This window comes from Pipistrellus kuhlii, unplaced genomic scaffold, assembly GCF_014108245.1.
Source record: "Pipistrellus kuhlii isolate mPipKuh1 unplaced genomic scaffold, mPipKuh1.p scaffold_m20_p_4, whole genome shotgun sequence".
NCBI lineage: Eukaryota > Metazoa > Chordata > Mammalia > Chiroptera > Vespertilionidae > Pipistrellus > Pipistrellus kuhlii.
This window is the reverse complement of record NW_023425540.1, coordinates 68,978,872-69,004,620: the sequence shown is the minus strand read 5'-3', so window position 1 is coordinate 69,004,620 and position 25,749 is coordinate 68,978,872. Positions and strand designations below refer to the sequence as shown.

Genomic DNA, 25,749 nt, shown 5'->3' with positions numbered 1-25,749 from the left:
AAGAAAATACCGACAGGCTATACTCAGCTTTTGACCTTCAAAATTGGGTTATGCAGCAAACCATGTGTGGCGGACCATATTTCCCAAAGATGTCCACAACAATATGTCTGCCCCACATGCCTTTCTAAAATGTGAACTGGTCAAACTCTCTTAAGAGATGACATCTGGTTCCCCATCCCTTGAATTTGGACTGGCCTTAGTACTCTTTTATAACTAATAGAATAACCATAATTCCATTTTACTTGGACATTCAAATTTAGGATGAGTTGAATTATGCAATCCTGCATTATATGTGTAGCATCTCTGGAAGGAAATAGACACCTCCAGAAAAAGGAAGGAGATGAGGAATGGTACAGGAGTTTCCATGTTTTGTTTTTGCCAACAAAATCTTGCCACACGAATCTAGTTTTGTAGCAATGAAGAAACTAAGGCACAGCACATATTCGGATTAGCAAAATTGGGATCTGGATCCCGGCTTTTCTGCTTCTCTCCACTCTTTCTCCTGAGAACTGTATATTCGAGGTAAATGTTAAAATGCCTCTGAGAAAGAATAGATAGAGCTTATTATGTTAAATACCTATGAATGCAGATGCTTTCTAGAATTGTTTTCTCTAGGGATCTGAAGCCATTACTCAAGTGTCAATGGAAACATGAACTTGAGAGTAACGACTGAGGATACCTGTGGTCCCACACAGAATTCAGATCTGTGTCCCCTTATTATATCATTGTTATTCCTGTGGGACATGCACACATTCAGGGTATTGGGTAAATATTTGAAGATAAATGTGCAGGTTGTTTTGATAACTTACAATTTTTGAAAACACTGCAAAGTGTGAGTCTGGTCCTACAAAATCAAAATCCTGCCTGAGTCAGCTGACTTCCCCCAAGCCTGAGATGAGCTATGAGTCCTCAGATTCTCTGTTGGGTGATTAGGTCATAATAGCTTGCACTTTAAGGCTCCTTTTTCTCATTCTTTTGTGTGTGTGTGTGTGTGTGTGTGTGTGTGTGTGTGTGAATGACAACATTTCGCATTTATGCATGGCAGCTGAGAGGCTGTACTTTTATATCCTTTAACTTCAGGAGCAGACCCTGGGCTTGTTGACAGAGTAGCTTTATGACTAAGCCAGCTCCCCTGTTGTCTAGAAACTCTCTCTCCAACTGTCCCTTCTCCTGCAAATTGTATCCTTGAGGGGACTCAACCTGGGTGCAGGGCCTGGGTTTCTGCTTCTAAAGGTGCCTTCATCTTTCTATTGTTTGTCCTATACATTCCTCTCCTTAGGCAAATGTCTACTTAGAAAGATTGCTTTTTGGTCTTCTTTTCATTTCTGTGTAAAGCATTTCTTTGTTTTTGCTGGAAAGAATCACACCCCCACCCCACCCCAAAGTGCAGAAATAAAGACATAATTCTATCTTTTACTTTGGAGTTTAAAAATATTAGCATTCTATAACATTTGGAATTACATTTCAAAGCTTGCCTGTGACTCCTTCCTTATAAAGTTCTTATATTTTTCCTAAAAAGTGAGTTGACTCTAAGAAATCCATGCTCTGGCTTTTATCACTGCCCTGGAATCCATAACAGACAACACAGAGAGCGCACAACTGAGGCCCGCAACCTTTGCTCAAATGAAAATCTGTCCTCAGATACATTCCAGGGCCACAGACTTATTTAGAAAATCATAATTCTGCCCAAAGTGCAGATTTGCCCTGGAACCATTTCAGTCAGGCCAATGCTGAGAAAGGGGTGCTCTATGCAGAGCTCGGAGCCGGAGGCTGGACCTTCCATTTTATGAGCATTTCATGGGTCAAACAACCTTCTTGCTTTGTGCTGTGTTCATTCCCACCTCTTCCCTCTCTGTCCTGCTTGTCCTCTGCTTCCTCCTCATTCCTGCAAAACAGGACCGCTACTGCCTAAAATAGGACATGATTTTAGCCCTTTCTTCTTTTTAAAAATTATTGCATGTATAATTGATCACACTGTTATGTAGGGAACTCTAGATCAAGTAACTAACCCAGCTCTCCTCCTCTACCTAAACTAATAAAAGGGTATTATGCTAATTAGACCAGGAGACCTTTCTGGGAGACTTTCCGGATGTCCTACTAGACAAAGCCATGGTGGCAGGGCAGAGGCAGAGGTGGTTAGGGGCAATCAGATCAGGAGGGGAGGGAAGTTTGGGATGGGCAGTTTGGAAGGGGGGGGGCAGTTGGGAGAGAGCAGGCTAGCAGGGGCGGGAGAGCAGTTGGGGTCAATCAGGCCAGCAGGCAGAATGGTTAGGGAGCTCAGGCAGGCAGAGGTGGTTAGGGATGATCAGGCAGGCAGGCAGATGAGTGTTTAGGAGACATTCCCCAAAGAGTCCCAGATTGGAGAGGGTGCAGGCCAGACTGAGGGACACCCCCACTTTGTGCACAAATTTTGTGCACTGGGCCACTAGTCTATTCTAGTAAAAGGGTAATATGCTAATTAGACCAGCTGTCCTTCCTGACAAAGCCAGGTCCAGAAGAAGCCACCTGCCCCATGAACCCCTGTGGCTGTGGCCAGCCTGGGCGAAGCTGGCTTGGGTCCCAGGTGCCTATGGCTGGCCAGAGGAGGGAATCCTGGGTCCTGGGTGCAGGGCCAAAGCAGAGGCAGTTAGGGACTATCAGGCCAGCAGGGGAACAGTTAGAGGATATTGGGCCAGCAGGGGAGCAGTTAGGGTTGATCAGGCAGGCAAGCAGAGGTGGTAAGGGGTGATCAGGCAGGCAGGCAAGCGGTTAGGAGCCAGTGGTCCTGGATTGCAAGAGGCATGTCCGACTGCTGCTTTAGGCCCAATCCCACACTGGCAGTCGGACATCCCCTGAATGGTCCTGGAATGGAGAGTGTGCAGGCCAGGCTGAGGATGCCCTATCCCCGTGCATGAATTTCATGCACTAGCCTCTAGTTAACTAATATTTGGACAATATTAGGAATCCTTTCGTGCTATTAAGATATTCTTTGGCATGTTTTTAAGCTATCTGGTTCCCAAATTCCTGTGTTAATGATAAAGCTGAAGTTAACTTAAGATCTAACTGTTATATGACCCCATACATTAAACTTCTCATTTGATATGAGGGAGGGTCTTAATTACTAGATAGAGCCATGTCAACTGATCACTTCTGTAGCACGTTATCCTATGCTCTAGTATGATAAAAATTACTTTTGAAATAAAATACAATAGAAGCTGAGTCTTAAATAGTTTCACATCCTTGAATGATTTTTTTAAAAGGTGCTTTTATGAGATAGAACACCTGATTCAAATGCAAAATTTTGACAGATAAAAAGGAATGAGACAATTTTCTAAAGGATAATCCCTAAGAGGGAAACTGAAAAAGAGAGCACTATACAGCATATTCCCAGCTTCTGAAATTATATTATTTTACACACACGTAAGTTTGATTTCCATAAATGATGTTAAATATTCTCCAAGGCCTTACCTGTTCTTAAAAGAGTGGCCTGATTAACTATGCCAGCTTTCACATCAAGAATTACTCCATTGTAAGCACTCATAACCTGAGAACCTTAATGTTCACATTCACAATTATCCTACTGGGAATTCAACTCAGTGCTTTGATGAAGTTTTTCTTTATCTTGTGTAATGTGGTGTTACTTCTGCAGTGTTTCAATATGGATTGATTGGGGACTGAGATCATATCCCTTTTTGGCAACCTTGTTCTTCTAAGAAACTTTTTTTTAAAACCTTTTTTGTACCGAATATAGACTTTTTCTCTTAAAAATTGCTTTCAATGAGATAAACTTAAAAGGATTCTGATATAATATAGCATATGAGATATAGTTCAATTTGGTGAAATCAAATAATGTTACCATGTGAGGGACCTGCTGTGTAACAGTACTAGTATTTATTTTTCTTGTTTGGACATATTAAAAGTCTGTTTAAAAGGTATAGAAGATAAAGTCTTTAAAGAAGAAAAGTTTTAGGGAAGAAACACAAACCAAGTTGACCTGTGTTTTCAACTAAAGTTGTACAAAGCTTATAGTTAAACTTGGTTCTTTAAAAAAATTTTGCCTGGTTAGTGTGGTTCAGTGATTGAGCATCCACCTATGAACCAGGAGGTCATGGTTTGATTCCTGGTCAGGGCACATGCCCAGTTGCAGGCTCCATCCCCAGTGTGGGGCATGCAGGAGGCAGCCAATCAATGATTCACTATCATCATTTATGTTTCTATCCCTCTCTCCTCCCCTCCCTCTCCTTTCCTCTCTGAAATCAATAAAAATATGTATATATATTTTTTAAAAATAAAAATAAAGGAAATTTTTGTTTTCCAATTTAATAGAATTATTTTTCCAATTCAAAGGAACCATTCTTTAGAAAAAGGAGCAAAGTCAGTAGAGTGGGTAGGAGATATTGCATACTAGTAACCTAATCACTATAGAAAAAGCATTCAGATTGAGCAATTACACTTAGGTAATTACACTTGGATTCTTCATACTGTACCAGTCATGATATTTTCTTTCATAAACTACAAAGTAGAGAACACAGAGAAAGAGTCAAGGACAACACAGGCCAAATAAACGAGGCACATGGCTCATGGGCAGGGAGTCTGGCCTGCTTGGACTACAGGTTACTTCTGTTCCATGAATGAAGGGGTACAGAATACTATGGTTAAGGTTTGGAACTCAAGATCAGAACTGAAGAAGTGAAAGTGACCTCTGACTCTGATGAGTAAATGTAATAAATCACCTTTGAAACTCATCAAAGAGGCAAATTTTTACATTTCAACACAGGCATACTACATTAGAACATCTTTTAAAAGGGCCCAGGAATTTAAATGTCACTAATTTTCCAAGACTCTTATGTATGTTAACATTTGAAATCCAAATAAAAAAATTGTACAGAGCCAATTAGGCCACTTTCTAAGAATATGTTTATAACCTAAGATCAAGCTACGTAGCAACTAGTAATCAATAATTTGTGTGAGGCAGCACTAATTATTACCTAAGAATTTCATTCCTTATAACTCTTTCTCTAGGTTGTATTTTATGTTCAACTCCTAGGAGGTGGCCAGTGAACCAATACTCATTAAAGACTTCCTAAAATGGGCAAAGGCGTGGTTGACTAGGAGATCTGGGTTCTGGAATTAGCTTCCGTCTTCTGCTTTCTCTGGGCTGTGGTTTTTCTCTTTTATCAAATATGGGTTTGGACTGGATCAGGAGCTGGGAAGTTAAGTGGAAGTGGCCTGGGTAACTCACAGGAGTGATGGGAGATGGGGCTATTGGAGAGAGCTCATGCACTTGGGTGCCACCACTGTTCTGCTCTAACCCAATGTTGAAAGGAAAGAATTCAGATGCACGATTGCCAGTGTCCAACTTTTCAAAGCAAGCTGGAGATCCTGCTTGCAATAAGAAATCTGATTGTTAAATGGTTGCACTAATGCAAAATAACATATAGCATAGGCTAATAGTTTAAAGAACAACTCAAACACTCCAGATGGCTAGATTTAGCCTGTAGGCTAATTTTTGGCCTTGTTAAGATCCTCTTCTACTTCCAAAATCCTAAATATCTCCTACCTTTCTCAGCTATACAGAGCTACATTACCATATTGGCAACTCTAGGCACCTGGAGACAACCTAAGTAGTAACCAGGAGAAGCTAGTTACAAGGTGTTTCCTTATACTAGTAGATGTAATCCTGCTTCCATGTAAAATAACTCACATTAGTTTCAAATGGATGATCCTAAGAAGGTATTCAGCAGAGCAGATGCCTAGTTGTAGAAACTTGAATTATCCATCCTCATTTAAATGGCTAATGACTATGTTATACCAGTGGGTTAGAATTATTGTAGATAGGACTAACAGGTCTGAGCAGTCAAAATGCCTGTGATTCGTTATGTTTATCCTGAACATGGCAGGGCCTAAATTTCCATGGCATGTACATTTACAGTGGAGATAAGATAGCTAATTAGGACAAATGAATATTTTAGCTGTGCCTCACTGTGTTATAAAGGCTTCAGGAATCTGGCTTTCTGTATAACTCATTCAGTCTTTGAAGGTTTGGATTTTTTCTTTTCTTTTTTGCCCTGCTATAAATGTTAGATAAATCTAATGCAATTTTGCTAAAAAAATGAAAAAAAGAAGAAAAAAAAAGATCCATCGTGTAATTTACAAAACCTACTTTGGCATACATATACGCAACACTGATATCCCACCCCCACATATACTTAAGTATGAAAGATCCGGTTTAGAAAGATTCCTTCAGTTGTATTTAGAAGTGTTTTCCCAAAGTTATTAGGTTTTGCCCCTTTGTGTTGAACTATTCTTTGCTTTGTGGAAGTCCTGGAAAAATTTGGAAGTTCCATTTGGCATTTTATACAATACTGACTCATTTGATATTTCCAGATTAAAGGTCTAAGTATTTATAGAAGAGTTTACCACCCTCTCTGCTTACCCTTGTTTTGGAAAGAGATCTGCCGATTGGGATTTCTAAAGGTGTGAGGACACGCTTGGCTTGAGGTGGGCGTCCTTGTTGTGCCACAAACCCCAGCATTTTGGGTAAGAAGAACTAGCATTTGTTGACTTGAGGAAATTGAGGCTTGGAGGTAGTAAAGGACTTGTCTGAGCGACTGAGCTGGGATCTGAACTTACTTCTGTATGGTTCCAAAGTCTGTATTCTATTACTTCCTGGTGCCTCCCAGAGCTGCAGAGTGGAAAGAGGGTTTTGTGGGCGCTAGTTTTCTCATCTATAAAACATGGGAGTTGGAAAAGATGGTCATTTAGGTCCATTTGACTTCTAACATCCTATTTTAGGGCTTTCTGCTGCAGATAGTGTGAGTCATTCTTAGGAGAAACCCCTCTGGATGTTTTTAGATACCTCAGATCCTGGCTTGGATTTTCAAACAGGATGTTGACAGATATACTTAATATTAATCTTGTCTCCTGTGGTATTTGGATTTTTGCCACTTCTTTGTCCATCTAAACAATGGAGAGCATTATTTTCTCTCTTATTTTACTTTCACATAAACCTACTCTATACTGTTTCTTTTTCTAACCCTGAACCATGGGTGTGTATTTAACCAGATTGTTGACTTTCCCCCCCCCCCCCACATTTGACTATAACAGTGATTTCTAAATCCTTCTTTAAAAGCTATAATTAGCCAAAACTGGTTTGGCTCAATGGATAGAGTGTCGGCTTGGGGACTGAAAGGTCCTGGGTTCGATTCCGGTCAGGGGCATGTACCTTGGTTGCGGGCACATCCCCATTAGGGGATGTGCAAGAGGCAGCTGATCGATGACTCTCTCTCATCGATGTTTCTAGCTCTCTATCTCTCTCTCTTCCTCTTTGTACAAAATCAATAAAATATATTTTAAAAAAAATAAAATAAAAATAAAAGCTATAATTATCTAGGCTTTTTCTTAGAATGTCATATAAACAATGCCACATTTTTATAAAACTGGACAATGATAAGATGATGTCAGGACACACTGCTAGTTGCCACGTAAACTATTAGAGTTGTGTGTGTGTTACATGCTGTTCGGTCTGCTCAGACTCCTGGCGACCCAAGAAGGAGTGATGTTCACAGTATCTTGTCCTCAACAGCTCTGTGCTTCTTTTACAAGGTCAGTCCACTTCCTGTTTGGCCTTCCTTTTATCCTGCTGCCTTCCATTTTCCCAGCATGATTATCTTTTTCCAAAGAGTTCTGCCTTCTCCTGATGTGCCTGAGGTAGGACAGCTTCAGTTTTGTTATTTTTGCTTCCAGTGATATTTCAGGCTTAGTCTGCTCTAGGTCCCACTCGTTCAGGTTAGGACCAGCAGTCCAGGTTATCCACAGAACCCTTCTCCAACACCACATTTCAAATGAATCCATTTGGTTCCTATTAGCCTTCTTCACTGCCCAACTTTTGCAACCACACATACAAATTGGGAACAGGAGAATATGGGTGATCTTAGTCTTGGTCTCTGATGACACATCTTTGCCCCTGGTAGTCTCTCCTAATTCTTCCATTGCTGCTCTTCTAAGTCTCAGTCTTAATGTCTTGGTTGCAATCTCCATTTAACCAAGGTAAGCAAAATCTTTAACAATTTTGATGTCTTCATCGTCTATGTTAAAGTTGTATATTTCTTCTGTCATCACGATTTTTGTCTGGAGATTCCAATGGCAGTCCTGCTTTGGCACTTTCTTCTTTCAATTTCCTCAGAAGTTGTTTCAAATAATTGCTACTTTCTGTCAGTAAGGTAGTGTCATCTATGTATCTTAATTTACCGATATTTCTTCCACCAGTTTTTACTCCTCCTTTCTCTGAGTCTAGCCCAGTTTTTCCTATGAGAAATTCTGCATACAGGTTATACAAATAGGTAAGATGTGCCCTTATCTGACACCTTTGCCGATAAGAAACCATTCTGCCCCTTCATATTCTGTCCTGACAGTGCCTTCCTGTCCACAATAAAGGTTACCGATCAGGACGATCAGGTGCTGAGGCACACCCATTTCTTTTAGAGCAACCCATGGATTTCCATGAGCTATACAGCCAGAAGCTTTACTGTAGTCTGTAAAACATACACTAATCTTTTAAAAAATTCTTTGGAGCACTTCAGTATCCAATGAATGCTCACAATTAGTTCTCAAGTACCTCTTCCTTTTCCGAATCCAGTTGTAACATCCAGCATTTCTTGCTCCATATAAGATACAAACCTTTGTTGTATCACCTTGAGGATCATTTTGCTTGCATGGGAAATTAGAGCAATGGTCCTATAGTTATTGCACCACTTGGCATCTTCTTTCTTAAAAATTAGGATGTATATTGAATGTTTCTTTTGTTTTATTTTCCATATTTTTATTTTTACATATTCTTATTTAGAATTTTTAAAAATATATATATTTTTATTTATTTCAGAAAGGATGGGAGAGGGAGAGAGATAGAAACATCAATGATGAGAGAGAATAATTGATCGGTTGCCTCTTGCATGCCCCCTGCTGTGGACTGAGCCCACAGCCCAGGCACGTGCCCTGACTGGGAATTGAACCAGTGACCTCCTGGTTCATAGGTCAATGCTCAACTACTGAGCCACACTGGCCAGGCTCTTATTTAGAACTAGAGGTCTGGGGTATTAAATTTGTGCATTTGGGGGTGGGAGGAGGCAGTGTCCCCCAGCCCAACCTGTACTCTCTCCAATCTGAGACATCCCTCTCACAATCTGGGACTGCTGGCTCCCAGCTGCTTGCCTGTGTGCCAGCCTGATCACCCCCAAACACTCCCCTGCAAGCCTGATCCATGCCTAACTGCTCCCCTGCTGGCCCAATTGCCTCCAGCAGCCCTCCCCTGCCAGCCTGGTCACCCCCAACTGCCTTCCCCTGCCCTCCTCTGCCCTCCCCTGCCAGCCCAGTTGTCCCCAATTGCCCTCCTCTGCAAGCTTGGTCCCCCTCAACTGCCCTCCCCTTCTGGCCATCTTATGGAAACCCACTTATCTCTTGCCTCTTGTTTTCACAAGTTAGAGTTCCAGGAATCATCCTTGTTACCTTCATTTCCTTCTTCCCCACATCCAATTCATCATCATGTCTCACTAATTCTGATTCCCAAAAAAAGATAAAATCAATTTAAAATTTAAAAAAATGTGACATATATATAAAATGGAATTTATTAAGCCATAAAAAGGGCTACACTTTTAATAATATGTGCTACATCACAGATAAACCTTGAAAACATGCATAGCTTAGTGAAATAAGCCAACCACAGGAGGATAAACACAACATGATTTCACTTATATAAAGTCCTATACTGGACAAATTCATAGGGACAGACGGTAGAATAGAGATTGCTAGGGGCTGCAAGGAAGATGGGGTATAGAGTTTGTTTAATGGTATAAAGTTTGTTTAATGGTATAGAGTTTTTGTTGGTGATGATGAAAAAGTTTTGGATATCAGTAGTAGTGATAGTTACACAGCACTGTGAATGTATTCAATGTCATTGAGTTGTACACCTACAAATGGTTAAAATGATAAACACTTTATGTGTTTATACCACAATAAAACTTTCAAAATAATTTTTAAAAAATTTAAAGAATTTAAATTAATTCTCTCCAATTCTGCTTTTCTGGTCCAAACCACCACCTGGACTATTGATCTCACATTTGATCCAGTCCCTATCATTACATATTCATTCCCTGCTACTTTCATCTTATTTACTTCACTCCTGGGATATTCTATTTGTAACTATTATAAAAATACACTGAACTGTTTCCTTAAAACAGTTTTATACTTGCTCTTCCTCTGCCTTTCAATAGGTATGATTTCTTCTCATATTTCATGGTCCAGTTGAAATGCATGTCCTTCTTAAAGAGGTTTTAGCTGACCAGTGTATTCTCCACATGTACTTCAACCTATATTTTATGTCATAGAACTCCATTTTCTTCACCACACTGAGCCAAATATATAACTTTTCTTTTTACCAATTTGTTTGGAGGTGCCGTTGCCTATGATGGGAGAAGATAGGGAAAGATATGTATGAAACAGGATTAGGTTGGAAGGTTAGCTAAACAACAAGAAATATAAAGTCCATCTGAAAACATATGGATTTGGAATTAGAAGGAAGAAAGTTGGACTAGAGATACAGATTTAGGAATTATTAGTCTGGAGGTGATATTTAAAGCCATGAGAATGAATGAGATAATCGAGGAATAATAGAAGATTCAGAAGAAGAGAGGATGTGGCACTAGGTCCTGAAGATGTCTATTTTATAAAGTAAAATTCAACACATTAGAGAAGTAATTAATAAGGAAGAAGAAAAACCAGGACCATGTGGTTTGACACAGACCAAGACTGGAAATGTATCAAGAAGAAAGCAGTGGTCTTCTGTGTTGTATGATGCTCTGAGTTCAGATGAGATGAATACAGAAGAATTTACACTAAGGTCTGTCATCATGAAGATTTTTGGGGACCTTGAAGAGAAGACTTTCAGTCAAATACCCTCATCTAAACGGGGTGGAGAGAACAAGACTGAGGTGGATTAAATAGCAAATGTGAGGAAGTGAAGACATTGTGTAGGGTTGTTTATCTTAGAATAAGAGTGGGAATAAGAGTGATGAGAAATCAAAGAAAGTTTTGGCAGAGATGTAAAGTGCTAACATGTAACTATGCAGATGGGAATGAGCTTGTAAAGAGGAATATATGATGCAAGCGTGAAACAGGGTAAATAAGTGACATACCCAGGAAGGTGAGAACCATTCTGGAGCAATAGTAAAGATAGAGCCTTGAATGGGAGAGGAACACAAACAAAAGTCAGCCGGGAGAACACAGGTGACAACATGAAGCAAGAATTTAGATTTGTTGGAAAGATGAGAGAGTCCCCAAGTGATGACCTGTGTATTCTCAGCAAATTATAGGTGAGGTCATCAGCTGGGTGTAAGTGTGGAGGAGGGGAAAGAAGTCCGGGAAGAGATATGAACGTACAGAATAGTTGTCTTGGAGAATGAGAAAGCAACCTTCTAGTAAAAAAATCATGGCTGCTTTTCTGGGCAAAGTTAAATGCTCCTCTGAGGTCTATAGTCTTGCTACAAAATGAAAACAGGCAGAAGTGGACAAAGAGATAAAGGACTTCTACCAGATGTTTTGATGGAGAGAAGTAATATGAGTGTGTAAAAAGGAAGTTTTAGAAAATCAATCTAGAAAGATATGTAGAAAACAGTTCATGGAGGGTGATTAACGCCAAGCTAAAAATATAAACTTCACAGGCAATCGAAGTGTTTCTGACTATGAAAATAAGTTTACCAAACCTGTGCTCCTGATTAATTTACCTGCCTTTAGTGTAAAACACTGAGATGATTAAGAAACAGCAAGACTGTTTGTGAAGGAACAGAAGTTAGGTAATCAAGATCTAAGTGAAAATAAGCAACTGTTGACTTCAGCCAGACCATATAAGGTTAAATTCCTAACAGATCTTGGTATTTATGAGAGCCAGACCAACTTGAATGGAACACCAGGCTACAAGAGAGAATATAAAAGGCTTTAGGATTAGGCAAGATATTACCTAAAAGCTGGAAGCAGAAATATGCCAGGGGACATATCCATTAATCAGAGTTAGTAAGAACCAAGAAGTCACCTTGAGTTTTGGAACCAAATAAATAATCATAAAATTGTCAACTTAGTGATAGGGCCAGAGGAGATCAGGAAGTGGTATATACAATGGGCAGTGTCAGCGTGGCTCAAGGCATAGACCATGGCCAATGCAAGCTTGCTAGGTGCTGGCCCAGAGTGCTAAATAGTGCAGGGAGGCCAGCAAATTTAAAAGTAGTTTAGAAAAGACTTTGGAACTAATGTTCAGTTTAGTTTTATAGGATCGGCCAAAGTAATGACAAAGCTCTGATTTGAACCCTGAGTACATGACACTATTGAGTTGAAATGGTAACATGAAAATTCATAAAAATAACACAGTTAGCAATAACTCAAAGTCAGCTTATTGCAATACAGTGCAGAAGAACTAGGAATACTTCCAATCAATTTTAGGATTTGATCATCTCCTTCAACCTGGGAGCCAGTAGGCTGTGCTGTTATCTGATGGGCATTACTGGCCATCTAAAATTACACTCTAGCAAATCTGCCACTCAGGTTGATGTTAAAATTTTAATCTAATAAGCAAACTCTCTCCGTCACCTAATAATTCATAAACATATTAAGCAATAGAGCGCCAGGACAGATCCATTATTTTATTCTGAATTCAACATTACATGACCATTCAACATTACATGACCATCAAGAATCAGGTACTATGCTAGGCTATGGATACAAAGAAAAAGATGTCATCTGTTTCTCTTCAAGAAATCTATAGTCTATTTGTAAAGAGAGTTAATCAAAGAGATATTAATAATAAGTGTTATGGCCGCAGTGTGCACAAGGCTTATGGATGCATACATAACTCATGGGAAGGCCAGGGAGTAGGTAGAGAGATGGTAGTGGCGATGGAGGTAGTTCCAAAGGACACTCTGAAGAAGAATAAGAAGGAAAAATGGGGCAAGGGTGCAGACAGGGGTAAAGGGTTAAGGCAGCTTAGAAAGAGGAAATAACTGGTACAAAGTCTTCAGTTACCCAGTGGTGTTTTTTGGGAAATTCCCAGCGCATATCGTTATATCATTTCAATTAGGTTTGGATTTTACTCATTTCATGTGGATTTTATTTCTCTACACATGTGTCAAACACAAGGCCCGCGGGCCAAATCCGTCCCGCCAGGCCTTGCAATGTGGCCCGGACCGTGCTGTCATCACTGCACTCCGCTGCGTTTCCATCCCAATGACAGTTTATGACTGTTCAGTAAACCATTCGGCCCGCGATTTAGGCTGGATTTTAGATTTTGTCCCCTTCTCTGATTGAGTTCAACACCCCTACTCTAGTATAATCTTTATTTTTTGTTCTTTCCCTTCCTTGATTTAAAGTTCAATTAAGATTTTTTCTTTCCTGCTTAGCTTTCTAAGACCAAAATAATACATACATGTAATCTATCCAGGAATAATACATATCTTACCAAAACAGAAATACATGTGTAAAATCAGTATTTAAAAAAAAGTAAGAGTGTTTGTTTATTGCCTTAGATTAAATTAACCAAAAGAAAAGCTTATGTAAATGAGGCAATAAAAGACTGGTAGGTTGATCAGTGTTTTTTCAGAAAAGTTTTGAAGCTCCAAAACCTTTTTATAGAATATAAGTCAGAGTGCTTATGAGCCTATGTTATTGTGGAAGGAAAAAAGAAAACCTCAACCAGTCTCCATTTCCTTAAGAATTTATCCTGAAGAGACTTCTTAGCATCGTGGTACTGCTTTATTGACAAATAAATTAAGGTATATTTAATTTTGTTTGCCAATATTACCACATAGACATTGTTTAGAACCAACAGCTTCTGCTAAATAAATTACTTCCCTTTGGCTTCAGATCAAAAGCAACCTCAAAAGAAGGACATCTTTTCTCAAGTTCAATTACCTTCTCTTGGGACTCATACAGAAAAGTTATGGTTATGAAAAAGAAACAATCAGGCACTTGCATCTGTATGTTATTTATAGCATTAAGATAGGTGGGTTCTATAAGGTCTGATTCTAATGTTTTTTCTTCTGATACAATTAGTGAAGATAAGCACCAATTCTCACTTTCAGAGTTATCAGCTCTCTATTTGTTTTTTTTAATGATTCCCGATAGTCTGTTGGGTTTGTGGATTGATTACATTCTACTAACCTTCACATGGAAGACCCTACAAGACTCTTAGCTGCTAAGATCACAAGTAAAATCAGCCAAATAAATGTGGTATTTCCACTCTCTTATGCAACCCGATTTAAACTATAAATATAGTAATAGCATATCTAGGATTCTGTAGCATACTCCTGATTTCAAATGTTTTTGAGTATAAATATAATTTTATATGTTAGAACAATGTCAGGCTATGTTTTGATTTTTAGTTCTAATAATATGATCACTTATAGATTGAGATTTTAAAACCTGGAAACATAAAGTGCATTTTAAAAGAGTTCTCAAAACTTCAAGAAATTTAAAAAATATATTTTTTCAGTTTATGGCTGAGGGCTGTTCCCTTCTCTGTTTGGCAAATTCTTCTCCAAATTCCCTGAAATAGGAACAGAGCTCCCTCCTTACTCACTAGGCATGGCCAAGGGAAAAGGGGCCCTGAGCATGCTTAGAGCATCCTTGTGAAGCAGATGTAACAGTACACCCGGACGGAGATAACAGCTTGGCATGGCAGGACTTCCAGGTCTTCCTGGAAAACCAGAACAATGTTTACAGCCATAATTTCTGGGATTAAAGAAAGCATCTTCAGAAGAGCAATAATGTTTTTGGATCTTGTAGGCACCAATTATTATGCCAGCACCATTAAGACACGTCTTTAGGACCCATCTGCATATTAAACAAATCAGGAATAATGCTATTATTTTTTTCTCTTATGTTTTCTCTTTATTTCTTCTTAGTGATAAGTTCTTTGTCCAATATCAAAATGTGGTTTGGTTTGATTGAGGAATTTAGAGACATGGGAGGGTAATCTGTTCCAAGGAAGTGTGTCTTCAAAAACAAATGTTCTTGCAGGCTACTATAATGCACATAGTGGTATTATCGAATGCAGTTGTTGGCAAACTCATTGGTCAACAGAATGGCAAACCTTGGCTCGTGAGCTGCAGTTTGCCGACCACTGGTCTAGGGTAATATCTGTTTCTGCGTGCTCACAACCATTTCCCCCTGTTTTTTAACAGAAGCGTGATTTTCCTTTAGAGAAGTGTTCCTCTCCCATCCTCTGCAGTCCTGTGGGACTGTGATCATGGTGTGTGTTTTCCCTCTGACTCAGGGGAAGGCTGTGACTAGCAGAGCCAACCACACTTGCTCTTTTCCAGAATCTTGAATCTTGAGCTGAGTTGAGTGAAAGGGCAGAAAGAGATGAGCTGATTCATCCTGGAACTTGGGTCTTGACCCCTGAAGAAGTTGTCTATTGCTTTTGATATCATATCCCTAAGACTGCCTTTACGAAGTCTGGTTGTTAAGCTTTCCTTCAATACCAAGAGCTACCTTATATCTTTCCAATAAACTTCTTTTCTTCCTCCCTCCCTTCTCTCTCTCTCTCTCTCTCTCTCTCTCTCTCTCTCTCTCTCTCTCTCTCTCTCTCTCTCTCTTTCTTTCTCTTATAGTAGACAGCATTGGCTTATAATACTTATAGCCAAAGAATCTTAATTTATTCTAGCTCCAGGGAATAGAGCTTCTTTCTCATGGAACCTATACAGAAATCTCAGGGAAGGAATTTGAATGACCCTACTGGTATCACATTCTTACCTATGGATCAATCACTGTGGCCAAGGGAATGGGATATTATCATGGCCCTCACCTGGGTCATGTGCCAGAGGCCAAGGGCAAGGGCAAATTTTCAGATAATAGAAGGGAAATTTTTCTGGAGAGAAGACAAGAACCTCTCACTGTTCCCTTAAATCTATTTTAGTTAAACCTCACAGACTTGGAGAAGACATCCATGAGCTAAAAACCCCTTTTATCTTGTCAGGAAAATACCAAATCTGCCCCCCACCCCCTTTTTTTTAACCTTCATATTTAGGCCTTTCCTTTGCAAAAGGTCTGGAAATCTATTTATTTTATAATTAACAAAGGATAAGAAGATCCATTCTGAAATTTTTGGTTAGGGTCCAGCATTTGCTAGCTACTCCAGCTGTGGAAATTCAATAATGTCAAGGTCCCCTCCCTCCTTTGTTTGTAAGACTAATTTTGGAATTATACAATTATCAGGAAATGGTGTTCCCTTCCTTCTGTCCATCCCTAAGGAATGGGTTAAAAAAAAAAAAAAAAGTCTAGTGACTTCTGCATCCAGAGAGGTTGGATGAAAGGGCAAGCCCCAGCTAAATGTCAGACAAGGCACATGAGAAATGGAGCTTGATAGATTTAAAGGTTTCCTCCTTAAGCATGGAGCCTGCTTTGACTTCCAGAAGAGCACGTGCTGTGTGAGAATGCTATTACATAACCTGGATGAGAAGGAAGAGGCTTCCTTTCAGGAAACTTGCAGAGAAGTAATGGGTGCTCTTTGTCAACTATTGGCAGATGCACGTTTATTTGTCCACATAAAACGAATTGGAGAATTCCCGGTCGCAAACAGTTGTCAGCCAGCTGTCAGGACCTTTGCAGCTATTCTTGGTACAAATATCTTCATGCCAAAGTAGAAAAAAATCAATGATGTTCTCTCCTATATCCCCCTAGAAACCTCAATATTATTTTATTTAATGACTCAATGTTTCCTGATGGGTGTTGAAGTTAGAGAATAATTACATTGGTCATATGGATAGTTTTGGAGGGCTTTAGAGAAGATGCATAGCACAAGATTCTTCTGCGCAAGTGGGTATGTTCTGTTTGAAGGCACAGGATTTATTGTTGGCCACCAGGATAGGGTTAGATATGTATTCCTACGTACACATTAGATCAGTGGTCAGCAAACAACGGCTAGAGAGCCACGGTTTGCCGCTCTGTTGACTAAATAGACTGGATTCCAATAATTACAGGCAGTTCCTTGTGATTAAGCCCCTAAAGCCAGGGCAGCCAGGGGATCTTTCCTGATCCAGGCCTGCAATAGCTCAGATGGGGCCACCAGGGAAACAAGAGCCAAATGAGCAACCCAAAAACCCTGTGCTCAGTCTTCCCGCCAGCCTCAGGAGCTAGTCAATTTCTTTTTTGCTTGCACTGGTTTCCTTTTGGTTTCTGCTACTTGCAGCTAACACATTCCTGAGAAACGCCTAGTTTTTATACTAGTGATTTTTAGACTGAGAGGTCTCTAGAATGTCCTTTTGAAAATTAGAATCCCTCGACATTTGTACTTATTGAATACATAGCATTTCTTGGTATCTTTGTGCAGTAAATCCCTAAGTTTTTCAGGGACTCCTGGTATATTTGCTTATCCTTGAGGGGACTCCTGAAGTAGTGAAAAGACCTTTGGCTTTGGGGTTCCATTTCAGAAAGCAGCTCTATTTCAGGAGACTTCAGTGGACAAAGGAAAAGATAGCCTGATAGGCAATCTCTGAATGAACCTAGATATTATAAGGACAAATGTAATTATTTCTATTTCCTTAGGGACTTGTAAACTTACAAAGCACCCCTTGAAGTTATTATCACTTCTATCTTCTCTCATTTTCCCTAATATTCATTGCTGGTATTTATTGGTTCAAATGTAAAGTATTCCACCTTGGAATAGTTTCCGTCTCTGAGGATTTAATAAATGCTTAAAAGAAAACCCTTTTCTGCAAATGTTGGGAGAATAATGTGTGTGGATGGGGAATCTCCACCTTTTGCTTTCCTCAAGTTCTTGTCACTTTCTGTCAAGGCAATAACACTCTTGGCAGCAGGAGGAAGAACAGGCTGTGTGCTTGTGCTTTGACAAAATAGCAGACTGAGCCCCGTGCAGTCTGATGACCTGAGTGGTGAAAGGTGCTTTTGGACAAAGTCCCAGGAGTTGAAACAGTGAGATCCCAAGATCTTCCTCATTACTTTCTTAGGAAACGCTAGGTAGATTAGTGAAAGAAATATGTGTGTTCAGTGCATGCAGAACTATTGGTCAGGTAGTTGGTTCCTAGTCTGGGGACTAGCAACCTTTCAAAGAGCCGGGATGACAGAAAGTAGAAAAGAGCAAAGGATGGAATTGTTCAAAAAACCTAGACACAAATGGACAACTACTCAAGACTAGCCTTACTCCAATAAATATTAATATTACCTCTCTCTAAATGCTTGGAATTCTTCCAAGTCATTATTTTATTTAGGCCCAAAGCACTTATTAAAATACACTTACACGTGACAGGGTAGCTACATTTAGTGAAGATTGTTTTAATAACTTTTTTTCTAATTGAGATAAAATTTTAAAACATAAAATTTACCATGTTAATCAATTTACAGTGTACAGTTCACTAGTTTTACTGTAGTAACATTCTTATGCAACCAATTTCACTATCTAATTCCAGAATGTTTCAACACCTTCAAATCACTGTTTTCTTAACACGTAGAAGCCATGGAAGCTTTAATCTTAAGGAAGTTTGCTGGAGGAGAGATAAAAAGAGGAACAGAAGGTTTGGGCTGAGTGCCTGGAGGCGAACATCATGATAAAAGATCCTCTTTAAAATGTTGATTAAAAGTTGGCTCTGGGTGTTGACAAAGAGATATTGCTCCTGACGCTTTTAAGAATTATAGGACGGCAATAGTCTGATTCTTAAAATTAACGTGTGGTGTTTAAAAACAGTCTTGTGTCACTAAAAGATCAGTGATGTCAAGCCTCCCCTCAAAATGTGCCTGGCTCTATTCAGACATTGAGCCCTGGATCAGCCTGACCCAGAATACACTTACACCACCTTGGAGTATCTCTTCAAACAAAGAGATGACTTAAGAGTTGATGTGGCTTTCACCAGGACAGTGGGAACGTGCTAGTGAGAATTAGATACTACGTTGTGCATATTAAGAGGAAGGAATTAAAAGGAAAAGAAAAATCCAGATGAGTGCATTCCCTTTAGTACCATAGCTTGAAGTCTATAAACCTGGGCCCTGATGTTTGGTCAAACATACGCGCTTTCATCAGAGCAAGTGACTTAATGCTCCTGTGCCAACAAAAGGACGTAGTCAATGAGGTCTTTTGCAAAGTAATTTTGTCCTCCTAAGCCAAAGGAAGCAAAGATTGTTTTGAAATTTAACCTTAGGTTCCTGCACACTAAGATTTAGCAAAAGATGGACTCATGTTTTGCAAGGATACAATGGGCATTTCACTGAATTCTGCTAGTAAATAAAGCTGTAAGCACCTCAGGTGCAGACTGTGGAAATGACAGAAGGAATCTGCCCTGGGCTGTGATTATTTGAACCAAGTAAAATCAACAAACAACACTGAGGCTGTAAGTAAGTTTCCTGCTGTGCCAGTTTTATAATAAAGGTGTTTTTCTTTTCAGTTGAACTTTCCATTGACTTAAATCATTTATTTCTTTAAAGCCAATGCAATAGTTTACTGTGTTTATGTATTAAGAAAGAAGTTTGGTAGCTCCCTGTTCCATCAATTTGATTATGTTTAAAAGTATTCCTAGTGTTCTGGAACATCCAGAAAAAAAAAAAGTGCATATTTGGGTAAAAACAAATTCTAATTTATTTAGAAATATCTCATTAAATTGCTTGTTAGAACTGTAGGCATCAGTTCGTAACTATAACAGAGAAGTAGCTTTATGTTAATCCAGTTAACATGTCATTTAGAATCAGCATTGTTTTCCCCTCTTGCAGTTCCATGTTACAATAAGACAGGCTTTTGGAGTGGGTGACTATGATGTCACTTGATTGAGACTGGAAGGGGACTCCTTCCCCAAAGTGGTTCACTCTCAATCTATTATGGGGTCTGAAATTATACCATTGGATATTTATTTCTTGGATCATTAAGTTCTTTTGTTCACCAAAAAAGAATCTACTTAAAAAATACAAATACTCAAGGATGGGTGACTCATTAAGCGTTACATTTTAATCTGACCACTAATGAGAATGTATTGGACAGGTTCTTTTGGTCCTTCTTTCTTTTCAATAATGAGATATCCTTTCCTCTAAGGAAGTGTTTTTCTCCCAATCTAGCCCTGTAGTAACAATCAGTGAGAACACTCCCCTTCCCCACCCTGTTTCCCTCTATCATCTAGTGGCCAGTGCCTGACCCAAGCTTGTCCAACCATAGTTCCCTACCCTGGCCACAAAGATTATTCATATACCCTCAGGGGTACCTAACCCATGCCAGGACAGAGTTCTTGCTTATACTTTTTTTTTTTCTAACTGGAGCTGCTGGGGGGAGGGGGGGGGAAGAAGGGGGATGCTTTCTCTCCTCTCTGGAGGACAGATAAAGAGGACAGCCCATCACCACTTTGAGCCAGGTTTCTAGTCTCTTCTGACATCCTGCTTGAGAGAATGGAGTCCCGATGCAGAGAGAAGCAGCGATGAGAGACACATAGTGATATTTGAGACCCTGAACCTATCAGACTCCAAGACTAATGGCATGCCCTTGCTCAGTTTGTTTACACATGTGCCAATAAATCACCCTTTCTCCTTAAGCTGTTATGACTGGGGCATCTGTCATTGGCAAACAAAGGTCTGAGAACTGAAAACAAACACTTTATAAAAGGACAGGAGATAACTAGGGGAAGGGTGGTGTTCTGGTTGAGGAATGTGTATGGGAGGTGGGTCAGCTCTAATCATTCTATGGTTAAGTGGGGGTCATTATAAAACATCATTTCGGACTTTACTTTGAAGTGAATTGATAGGTAGGGCAGGGTGACCAAAGTCTCTGAGAATAAGAGCTAATATTAATCTGGGGCCACAATGGCCTTGACAGTCTTCCGTCATGGTGGGGCTGCTTGGGGCCTCTGGGCGAATAAGAATGTACAAATATTTAACTTAAGACTTTCGTTCTGTATGTCAGCCCACAGACACAGTTTTTCCCACCACCAAATCAGAGAAGCAACATGTAGGCCCAAAAGGAAGTCCTGTTTTCAACCATAATTGAACGTGGAAGACCTGGCTATACTGACATTTGTATCTGTTCATAATACAGTATACCCCCCATACTATAAATTTGTTTTTTAAACAGAAATATAGAAAATAATGGGCAAAGAAGGAAAGGTGGGATTTAATGTTTTCTATTCTCTCCCAAAGTATGGGAGTCCTGGTACCTCTGTATTATTTTAATTTTGACCTATCAAAATATTAAAGGGACAAAACTATCATTAGACAGCAAATGATATTATTTTTGTCAAAAAGCGACTAATGAGAATTAGCTACCTTGAAATAATATATATTTTCCCCCCACTAGATTAAAAATACAGTGGAGAAGTTGGAAGCTTCTCTCGAGGGAGCTGGAGAGCTTTCTCCCGTGTGCTGCACAGCCACGCTCAGCTTCTTCTTATGTAGCCGAGTTGAAATCTGGCTGTGATGCCTTAAAATAAGGAGCTTTAAATGGATGGGATTCTCTGACAGATTTTATTCTTTTAGGTTTCATGATGGTAAAAGCAAATTCATACACTATCTTTATTTTCTGTGGAAAGAGCAAAACAAATTGACCTTCAGCGTATGATTCAAGGTGGCTGTTACATGCCATTTCCACCCGGGAAAGGGCTATTCAAAACTGAAAATTAAAACCAAATCCATATTAGAAGCTTTACAATGTGGTCAGGATGCTGGGAGTGTCTCACTTTCTGAAGCCACCACATTGCCTATCCCCTCCTCCTCCCGTTTATTTCCACGCTCCTCCTCTTTTTCCAGGATTACTTATGAGTAATAAAGGAAGCCAGAGTAAGAACAATGGCATGTTTTTGGCTTTACAAGAGTGCCACACATCAAAGGAAGACATTTATCCCAGGGAATCACAGTTTTGCAAGAGATCCAGCAGGCAGGAGGAAGCATGCTACCACCGCTGCACAGCAGAAAGGAAAGGCCTGACTGGCCTCGAGCTGCACAGGCACCTGGGCTCGGTTAGTCTCTGTCTGGAGGCCCAGTGCCCAGGTGTTGCTCAGACACATCTAACCTGGGGCAAGGGAAAGGGCATCTCTAAGCCTCTGCTTATTCTTATAGAATCCACAGATGTACTGACTTCTGAAAATTAAATACACATGAAATACCTAGCAAAATGCCTAGTACATGATATTAAATGTTAACTTGTACTATTGTTAATGACAATCTGAGGTTTTGGGTATTCTCCTCCTTCTCTCCCTCCCCCCCCCCCCCCATGTGTGTTTATAGTCTCTTAGAGAATACTAAATAAAATAAAAATATATATACAACAATAACACCACCAAAAATTCCAAACCAAAGTGGATATTCACATTTTCCTGAACCATCCAGATTTTATCCCCAACCAGCCTTCCCTACTTGTTTCAGGCTCATTTGCCTATTGTTAAAGCACTGATTTCTTTCCTTCCCTGTGCCTTCTTCGTCTATAAACCTATGTACACTTTCAGATGAGCCCCTCTCCTTGCCCAGCTCCGGAGCCCCCTCTCTTGGGGGCCTTGGGTCTCCCTTCTTAGGCCCTGCCTCTCCCTCCCTGCCCCCAGCTTGTGCAAAGGCCTGTATCAGATCTATTTCAGTCCAGCTTGTCGGCTTCAGAGACTTTCCTTTAAAGAACCGCTTATTCATTCATCCTCTGCTTCTCTTATGGTGAAAGGAACCTCGTCTGGAGCGAGCAGTTCCTGTGATAGCGCCATTCATGCCGAATGGAGGTCAGGCCAGGTCAGCATGCTGCCGGGCCAGGGTGCGCCTGGCACTGTGGCCTTGCTCCTTGCCTGGTTGCCAATAAAACTATATACACCACCCGGGACCGTGGGCCAGTGACTGTCACGTGGTGATACTGACCTCTAGGGGCTGGCTTTCCTTCACATAGAGCCTTTATCTTCTCCTTGAGCTCCAAGACTGTGATGGCAGCCTCCTGCTTAGCTGTTGCCAAGTCAGTTTGTAGCTTTTTCAGTTTCCTTTTGTGCTTTAGTTTCTTAAAAAAAAAAAAAAAAAAGTTTCCGTCACTAGAGACAGATACATCAAAGGAATAAGAACTAATGATGTCTGAACGAACTTGGCCTTTGAAGCCTGGCTTAGATGAAATGCTCCGTTTGTTTGGGTTGAGTCCCGTTTGAGGCTGTGAGACAGCGTGTGCTGCTGTCAGAGAGCCTGAGTCACCAACAATCAAAGCCTACTCTCTGCATCATGGTATTTTTTTACCTTATTTTGTTTTAAATATGTTTTTTATTGACTTCAGAGAGGAAAGGAGAGGGAGAGAGAGAGAAAAACTTCAATGATGAGAGAGAATCGTTGATTGCCGCCTCCTGCACGCCTCTTACTGGGGATCAAGCCTGCAACCCAGGCATGTGCCCTGACGGGGAATCCAACCTGGCTGCTGAGTCATAGGTTGAAGCTCAACCACTGAGCCACTCTGGCTGGGTTCTTTTATCTTCTTGAAGGGTTTTTATCTAGTTCTGAACCTTGTATTTTGGTTGCTTATAAGAGATAGAATTAGAGAAGACCACTCATTGTCTGTTGGGATTTTACCACTGAGGTGCCAATGCCTAAAAGTATTGGATTTTTTTTCTCAATCTGTAAGTAAACATTCACATGAAAGAGCCAAAGCTTTGATTCTGAGTCATTTTCACCCTAATCCCATAATGGCTTGCATTTAAATACATTCAAAAGGATGTGAAGCTACCATGAAATGCTGATATTAACAGATATTTACTATGGTATTTATATTTATATAGGGAAAGTGGTTGGGGAAGGAATGGTTTTTAGGTAATAGAGAACAGGAATTCCTTGCTATCTATCTATCTATCTATCTATCTATCAGGCTAAGTGACTGTCTGACTAGCTGGTAGGTATGATGTGCACTGACCAACAGGGGGCAGATGCTCAACGCAGGAGCTGCCAAGCTGCGGTGACTTGGCAGTGGCGGTTCTCAGGTGATGCACCCTGGAACCAGAGTGGAAGGAACCCGATTCTGGGGCGTGTCACCTGAGAACCATCCTCTTGTAATCTAGGATCCCTTGGGGGATGTCGAAGAGCCGGGTTTTGGCCCTATCCCTGCAGGCCAGGCCGAGGGACCCCACCTGCAGGAGGGACCTTGCTCCGCAGACACCATTCAAGCCATGGCGCTGCCCCAGGTACAGTCAGACAGGGAGGGACAGAGGGGGATTGGCTCCAGGGTGTGTCTGGCTGTCTTGCCCAGTCCTGCCCTGCCAGCCACCTTCTAATTAATTTCCTTTCAATGTGCACAAATCTGTGCACTGGGGTACTAGTAAAATAATATGATTTATGACATCCAAAACCTTGAAAGAACTACATTAGGAAGTTGTTATATACACAAAGGATTTACCTTGAGACTTTATAGCTGGGAAGATCCTTTTATGGATTTCAAAATGGATTTAATTTGTTAAAATTGGATTTACCTGCAACTATGGAGAAGCTAATTATTGTGAAAAGTTCTACATTTGCACTTTTGTGTCCTGCCTTTCCACTGAGGAGCTCCCTTTGCCAAGTCTCTGTGGTCTGGTAATTAGGAAGCCCAGAAAAGAAATCACTAACATTTCTTATCAGACATAAATCTCAAGATAGGGGAAGGAATGGTTTTTTGCTTGCAAACCACAGAAGATGGTGTTCCCTGGTCTTTGAAAGGAGTACACTCGGGCAGTAAGGGATCACGCCCTTTTTATGAGAGTAACACCAGTACAATCAAAGATGGGATTAAAAAGACTCAGACCTCCCATGTTAAAGATGGGTTGTTTTCCATACCACAGGAGGAAGATCAGGACTTGATGAAAGCTTAATTAATGGCATACACATGGCTAAAAGAAAATGTGTTACTCAAAGTGGAATGGCAGTCACGGAAGTTCTCTTAAGGGAGTTGGAGGGGTGAAACTGGGTTCAGCCAGCACAGTCCAGATGAGAGGTGCCTGGTTGTGAGGCAGTGGTAGTTAGTGTTCACCTACTCATGTCTTCATTGTACTAATTTCTGAAACATCCCTTTGGTGTCAGGTCCTGTGCAGGCCAGCTGTCAAAACATCAACGAGGATAAGGTCTCCGCTTCATGCCACTAGGACCGTCTAACTAATTTTCTACTTCTGAGTCTATTCACCAAAACCCTTCACAGTTTGGCCTGTTATGTGGGTTAGTTCAGGGGGAGACTATGTATTTGATGGCTGGGTTTCTTGTAGTAAATTATTAAGTGGGCATGCTAATCTACACCCCGCTCTGTTGTAAACTGGTTTGCATTAGCTTGTTCATGAGGGTCTTGTCCGTCCCCGGTCTGTGTTGATAATAGCTGTGGGGCCCTGTGTGGTCATTGGTGACCTTTTCTGATGCCCCTTCAAGACCTCTCCAGGCTCATATTTTTCATACTTTCCTTTTTGAAGCTTAGAATTTTGGGTATAGAAAGTGGGAGGAAGGGTGCAGAAATAAAAATTGAGAAAGTGGAGGGAGTGAAGAAAAGAAGAGTGAGAGGGGTTCAAAACAGAAAGCTAATTAAAATTATCAAAAAAGAACTGATAATGATATTCATGCTGAAGTTTTAGGGATTAGGTGTGCTGATGAAGGCAACTTCCGCTGCTCTGTGAATAAAAGTGAGACTGGTTGATGGATGGATGAAGAAACTGATAGATATGCAACAAATTCAAGATAGCAAAAAGATAATTGTAGTATCCAGTATTAAGTATAGTGATGTTAACTATAAATTTATTTCATCTTTCCTGTATATTTGGAATTTTTCAAAATAAAATATTGGGAAAAAGA

General features: G+C 40.3%; 1 protein-coding gene across 1 annotated transcript in view; it reads right to left on the bottom strand.

Moving 5' to 3' along the window:
- Nucleotides 1–25,749, bottom strand: part of CCDC192 (coiled-coil domain containing 192) — a 176,167-nt gene that overhangs the window by 38,645 nt on the left and 111,773 nt on the right. The window contains exon 6 of the mRNA XM_045571118.1: nucleotides 22,834–22,966. Within this exon, the coding sequence (XP_045427074.1) occupies nucleotides 22,834–22,966 (133 nt within the window). The remainder of the gene's footprint in view (nucleotides 1–22,833; nucleotides 22,967–25,749) is intronic.